The sequence below is a fragment of the Priapulus caudatus genome, unplaced genomic scaffold (genome assembly GCF_000485595.1).
Source record: "Priapulus caudatus unplaced genomic scaffold, Priapulus_caudatus-5.0.1 Scaffold127, whole genome shotgun sequence".
NCBI classification, from domain to species: domain Eukaryota; kingdom Metazoa; phylum Priapulida; class Priapulimorpha; order Priapulimorphida; family Priapulidae; genus Priapulus; species Priapulus caudatus.
The window spans coordinates 434,497-441,486 of record NW_014577188.1 but is presented as its reverse complement, the minus strand read 5'-3'; the positions used below and the strand labels follow the sequence as shown (position 1 = coordinate 441,486).

At 44.2% G+C, this 6,990-nt stretch overlaps 1 protein-coding gene and 1 long non-coding RNA gene across 5 annotated transcripts in view; both read left to right on the top strand.

Annotated features, from left to right (window-relative positions):
- LOC106805789 overlaps positions 1-6,984 on the top strand; it is a 50,557-nt gene extending 43,573 nt beyond the window's left edge. For all 4 annotated transcript variants that reach the window (XM_014807521.1, XM_014807520.1, XM_014807523.1 and 1 more), the window contains 3 exons: positions 4,610-4,829; positions 5,652-5,819; positions 6,266-6,984. In XM_014807521.1, coding sequence (XP_014663007.1) covers positions 4,610-4,829; positions 5,652-5,819; positions 6,266-6,456 — 579 coding nt within the window. In that variant the 3' untranslated portion in view covers positions 6,457-6,984. The remainder of the gene's footprint in view (positions 1-4,609; positions 4,830-5,651; positions 5,820-6,265) is intronic.
- On the top strand, positions 39-3,279 carry LOC106805792. The gene is made up of 2 exons (XR_001393471.1): positions 39-207; positions 823-3,279. It is a non-coding gene; the product is annotated as an uncharacterized LOC106805792 (long non-coding RNA).
- Positions 6,985-6,990: the final 6 nt, after the last annotated feature.

The following is a 6,990-nucleotide window of genomic DNA, read 5'->3' as shown; positions in this document are numbered from 1 at the left end:
GGTCGCCGGAGGGGCGGCAGCGTGGGAGCCCGCGGGGCAGCCCCTACACGTCGAGCGAGCGCGCACGCCGCGGCGAGGCCGGCGTGGTGCAGGGCAGCCCCTACGGCAGCCCGTACTCGAGCAAGCACGGTAGCCGAGAGAAACACAGGCGGCGACGCAAGCGCAGCAAGAACAAGGATTCCGCGTCGCTGAAGGGGCATAACACGGGTGAGAGACGCGCGCGTGCGTCGTGTGCCACTCCCACATATAATAGCCATAGAAGGTGGATTACATTAGAGGAGCTTATCAGATTGCTCCTCATTCTTACGTCGTTTGTGAAATTTATAACGTTAAGTTTTTCATATATGTCCAGCCTGTCGTGATTTAAAAATTTTTAACACTTGTATAATAAGATCCATTTTTTTAAAAACATGTAAAATTCTATAGTAAAATACTATAACAACTAGCCAGTCCTGTTCAGAATCACTCCCGTCGTCGTCGTTACGCTCGTCAGGCCAAAACAAAATATGTGTGGTTACCGTTACATGCCGAAAAAAAATAGCGTAGGTAGGTAGGGAAAACATTTTATTTTCTTGAAATATTTTATTTACGAACCATGTCCGAAGGATGTGCGTTGTGCCTTTTGAAGCCGGAAATGTCCAATTCATTTTTTTTTTTTTTTTACTTTAAAGAAAATTGAAAATAAAATGTTTAGGGTCGCTGGGAATAAATAGGGTCTGTCGGGAAACCGTAACCACACCTATATTTTGTTTTGGCCTCATCATGAAACCCCGCTCTCGTCCCCGTTCTCATGCTCGGCGTCGGCGTTGTCGTCTGTTGCAGATCAGGAAACGGTGTGCAGCGTGAAGTCTGGTCACCACACGCGTGACAGCCGACCTTCTGAAGGAGACTGCTCCTCGGATGCCTGAGTCATCCCAGAAGCATGCCGGAAGCATGCCGGAAGCATACCATAGGCATCCCGGAATCATTCCGGAAGCATCCTGGAAGTATACTGGAGTCATTCTGGAAGCATCCTGGAAGTATACTGGAGTCATTCCGGAAGCATGCCGAATTCATCCGGGGAAGTATACCAGAGTCATCCTGGAAGTATATTGTAGTCATCCCGGAGGCATACCTGAATCATCCCGGAGCTACGATGCACAACTGATTGAGATCATCCCGTCACCCACGATTCCGTCGCCATGGTGACACGCTAATGTGGTGGGCGATGCCGCGAGAGGGAAACGATTTTGCACCCTCCGTCGAGGAACCTGATTTTTGCCAAAGAGCCTTTTGCGCATGACATGACTTGCGGTTGCGAAATGCATGTCGTGTTGTCTCCTGGTTGTGTGAGACTGATTGTACAGTGATGCCAAGCTGCGGAGGTGACCGCTTGGACCACGAATTGTGAAGGTAGTGGCACAATTTTGTATTGATTAGATTTGTATCGCATTGTGCTTTTAGTTGGCCACGTTTTTTTTTTTTACATTTTGCATTCTGGTTGTTTCCAGGGAGTATCGTGAATAGGTGTAATTCCGCCCAAGAGGCACTCTGTTTTTGTGAACGTCTCTGCTCTGTATTTATTTCTAGAGTTTGTTACCATATATCATGTTATGGTTTCCAACCTATTGAAAGAAGGAGCAGTCAGTCCGTCTGATGTTGCCTCGTGATTGGAGACGTTGTAAATCATGCATAGTAATCATAAATGCAGAGTGTTTTCGTTGAGAAAGCTTGTGTCGTCTGTGTTGGCTCTACTTACTGTATATGGTTCCACCATGATGATTCTTAACATGAATATGTTTGTAATGATTTGACACAGTTATGTTTACGCGGTATTTTCTTCAACGCTGGGGAGACTAAGTTGTTTCGAAGCTTTTGGCGCAGTGGCTGGTTGTTTTTACGTCTTTATCGGAAATTATTAGTATTTCACATATTACGTTGCATCTGTCCGCTGGAGGGCAGCACCGGGTCAGGCAGCGATTTTATGTCAGGCGTGAAATTGTTCAGGTGATGTGGTTTTATCTATTGAGTGTTGAGGAAATTATTCACGTTCGAAGTCGTGCGAGAATGTTGTGTCTGTTTGTTATTTATGAAAAAAACGGTAGTTTTTTCTCCGTCGTTAGGTTGTGCATAAAAATCGTTACAATGTTCACTGTGAATCTTTTAGTGCTACTGGTTGCCACTATACAACTATACTATAGTCATCACCACTGCTCATCTTCATATCCCCACAGCGTGGGAGCAATGCAGGGTGGTGTATGTAGTAGCTAGTGCTAGCGTTCACTGAAGATGACCGCACTGCCTGTAGTGGCATGTTGTGAGACACAGTATACGTGCTAGCTAGCACTAGTAGCAGTGACTAGCGTTTATCGTGAGCGTGGACGTAGCTCAGGCGAGAAATAAGTTTGTGTTATCCCTCACACCCCCCCACGTATATTTTAAATGCGCAATTGTATGTGTGTGCGCGCGCGCGCACGCGTGTGTGCGGGAGTGTGCGTGAGTGTATGAATACATACGAGTTTTACACCGCTGTACAGATATTACACATTCTTCATCGTCCGTCGCTGTGCGTGTTTTCGTGTATTTATTCAGTGTTTGTCAGCGCACTTGTTTTATTGACATGCTATGTGTGGGGATAGATGGCGCTGATCGTCAGCCGCGGTCACGTGGGAAATCGAGACGTTTTAACTGAATTTCTGTCTTATTTCCTAGCATTCATAATTTAGTTCTACGACCAAGTGTCTTCTTTAGTTTAAAACTGCATGCGCGTGCGTGCGTGCATGCGTTGGTGTATGCGTGTATGTACTTGTACTGTGCCAAACTCTGTCCGAAGAGAGCATAATAGCATTCTCATGTATAGGGCAGGGTGCTGCGAATAGAATGCAAACAATCACAAACAATTCATAGACGCCACTTGTCTCGTATAAATAACACAACATTAACGTTGTGAGCCACGTTTTGTAAAGACGATGCAGATATCAGCTTGTTGCACAGATGAACATTATCCGAAGGAATATTAGTAAAAAAACAACAACACTACTGCCTTTTATTGTCACGCGATATAAATTAAATCAAAACCAATGAGCGAAATTTGTCGAAACACGTCGAATTCCTCCGGGTTTCTAACTTGCAGATACGTGTCATGTATTTGTGGCCTAGGTTTAGCCGTGGTTTTGTTTTGTGAGCACAATGTACGAGGCATGTGCATCACATGTGCAGAATGTAAGTAAATGCTTCAGTTCGTGACGGGTGTCACCTGCGTATAAACTGTCATTTTTGAATAAATTATATTAAAAACGAGCTAAATTTGGTTATTTCGCTTTACTTACGTACTTATACTTACTTTACGTACTTACGTACGGTTATTGTGCTATCTAGTTATCTTTTATTTCTCGCAACTCCCCTCTGCCCTCTCCCATTTCTTTCCCAACTGCCTGTAACTGCAGCGACAGCTACACCGTGACGTTTGAAAACATTTTAGCAAATTAGAAACTATTGTTTCCAGTGAGCTGTCGCACACCACCCGGTTCACATCAAACGCATCATGCGTAATGTGACACGTGGCCACTATTAAATCAGGAGTAGATAATAGAAGAAAAAATAAAGAATCTTCTATTATCTACTCCTGATTAAATCACTACCGGATCTGCAGAGTGGAACTGCAGACTGGAAGAGAAAGTTCATTTCAAAACTAGAGCACTATCTGGAATATCGAGCCTGTAAGGGTTTTACCATAGAAACTCATCCCATCCCATCCCATCTCATCTCATCGGCATCCCATCCCATCCCATCCCATCTCATCGGCATCCCATCCCATCCCATCTCATCCCATGCCATCCCATCCCATCCCATATCCCATCCCATCCCATCTCATCGGCATCCCATCCCATCCCATCTTATCCCATCCCATATCCCATCCCATCCCATCGGCATCCCATCCCATCTCATCCCATGCCATGCCATGGCATGCCATCCCATCCCATCCCGTCCCATCCCATCCCATCGCACCGCACCGCATCCCAACCCATGCCATGCCATGCCATGCCATCCCATCCCATCCCATTCCATCCCATCCTATGCCATCCCATCCCATCCCATCCCAAACAGTAAAAAATAATAAGAAATCAAAAGATAAGACATTACAAATAAAAAATAAAAAATTTAAAAATAATACATATATACTAAAGAGGTAGGTAAAGGGGAATAAAGGAAAAAAAGGGAAAAGAAAGGGAAAATAAGTTCCCCAGCTGGGACTCGAACCCAGAATCCTGGTGTAGGAGACAGATGTTCTAGCGATTAGGCCACTGTGCCATTAAGAACCACCTCCCAGACGTGCTTATTTTGAAAATATCTTTAGTTTTCCTCTAGGCTGCGGAGTTCTATAGTTATGCGAGTACGGACTAATTCGGCTGAACAACTTTATATATATTGTAAGCGGGCAGATTCCATATGCCACGCGGAAGCGATAGCGATACGGGGATATATATATCGTCTTGAATCCTGCCTCTCCATTCCGAATATAACGTTCTTTGATACGTGCCAACGTGACAACGCACGTAAACATCGCCGATCGATATAACCAACATATAATTGCTCGTTATGTCTGACGCCTCGTTAACGTCGTCGGCAGCTGAACGTCGGTCACCGCATGCCTCCGCACGGCTTTACCATCCACCACCGCGAGTACGGCTCCAGCGGCGACTACGTGACGACGCGGGTAGAGGGCGCTGACGGGCGGCGGCGCGAGCTCGACGGTCTCGCGCCGCTCACCGACTACGAGGTCTACGTGGCAGCGTACAGCGCGAACGGGGAGAGCAGTCCCAGCAACCCGCGCTACGGGCAGACTACCGGTGAGTGGCGCCATCTGTAGGCAGTCGATCGCATTAATTGTGCTGCTTGTTACGAAGATTTTGTGATATGTGAAGAAATAAAATATGTGAAAGATTGTAAAATAATAATAGTAATAATAATAGTAATAATAATGATAATCAGATAATAAAGATAAGATTATTAAATCATGGTATGATTAAAATATAATAACTGAGTTAATCTGAGTATAAAACATTAAAATCATGCAATAAGTCAAACAATATATAAGATAAACACATTAAAATCACGTCAGGGTGCGAAATTAACGGGAGTCCGGCGTCAAATACTCCCTGATTTACTGTCGGACTCCCTGATTTGACATATGCAGGAGTCCGTGTGACTCCATGAAAATTCGGCCATACTAAATAGTTCGTTCTAGAGCACGACCTCGCGGAATTACTGTATTTGTTCAGCTAATGTCCAAAGAAAATTTGGCAGACTAAATTTGTGCAACTGCATGAATCTTAAAAATAAGCACATGCGTTATTCTTAATATCTTCAATTTTTAACCTCAGACTGCGGACTCCCTCATTTTGCTGCGGATTCCCTCTTTTTGAGGGTAGGGAGTCCGTTGGACTCCCTTGTTCAAAAGTTTATTTCTACCCCTGTCACGTGATACAAAAACGAGTACAAAGACAGTAACCTTAAACGTAATATAAACTTGGCATATTGCATCATTATTCATGGATGTCCCCAGCATTGCTGCTTGCAGTAAACAATAAGATAAATACATTACATATATACATAATAAAGCATCACCATGTCACATTGTCCTTCCACGTATTTCCCTCTGCTGTCTGCAGTGGGGCTGCTGCCGGAATCTGATGAAGCCATTGGCAGCAGCACGGAAGAGAGCACGCGTCTGCTCATCATCATCCTCGGCACCGTGCTCGGCGGTCTCATCCTCCTCCTCCTCATCTTCATCGTTCTGTGCGCATGGAAGCAGCGCCAGCAACGACAGATCATCATGGGTGAGTGACGTCGCGTGCATACACGGCATTCGCCGGTTCTTACCCACTCTCTATTCTTCTCCATCTTATATTCCTCTTGTATTCCTCGTATATCATGCTTATATTCCTCTTCTATTCCTTGAATATCATGCTTATATTTCCCTTAATATATTCTTCTTATATTCCTGTTATATTCCTATTTAATTGTATCTCTTTTTGATCTCTATTGTATTCGTCTTGTACTCGCCTTGTATTTTTTCCATGTTCTGTTGTTTTGTTGTTTGTTTGGCGTGCTCGTCATTGAGTGATGTCATTGTTTGGCGTGCTCGTCATTTGAGTGATGTCATTGTTTGGCGTGCTCGTCATTTGAGTGATGTCATTGTTTTGCGTGCTCACCATTGAGTGATGTCATTGTTTTGCGTGCTCGTCATTGAGTGATGTCATTGTTTTGCGTGCTCGTCATTCAGTGATGGACGAGAAGATACGGAGCAAGTACGCGGACACGTCGCTGCAAACGTACATGGAGCGTGCCGTGAGCAAGACAAACGGACCCTTCCCCAACGGACAGCTACAGCAGGTAAGCATGTCTGCCAATAGGTGGCGCTCCGATAACATGACGCGCATGAGAATGCTCGATCGAGAATCTAAATTTGGATAAATGAATTGAGTATAAACTCAAAAGCACTAAAATAGCAGTAAAATTTTCAGTGTTTAGATATGAAATAGTAACGATACACTATTGTATATAATGGTTGCATATAATGATTCTACCTAATGATCGTACTTTGTGATTGTATGTAGCTATTATGCATATAATGACGGGCTGAGATCTCGCTTCTTCCCCCCTGCATCTAACGGTCATACGGTGAAACCATACGTAACAACTATATGTTGCAATCATACGTTACGATCGTGCATAAAGATCATACGTATCAACCATACGAACGTCGCTGTATGTAGCAACTATACGTCCAACATCGTACATATCAGCCATGCATAACGACCACACATAACAACCGTATAAAACAGCTATACTTAATGATTGTATGTAACAACCATACATACATAATCATACTTAACAGCCATACATACGTCACCATGCATAGAGAGCGTACGTAACAAGCATACATACGTCACCATGCATAGAGAGCGTACGTAACAAGCATACATACGTCACCATGCATAGAGAGCG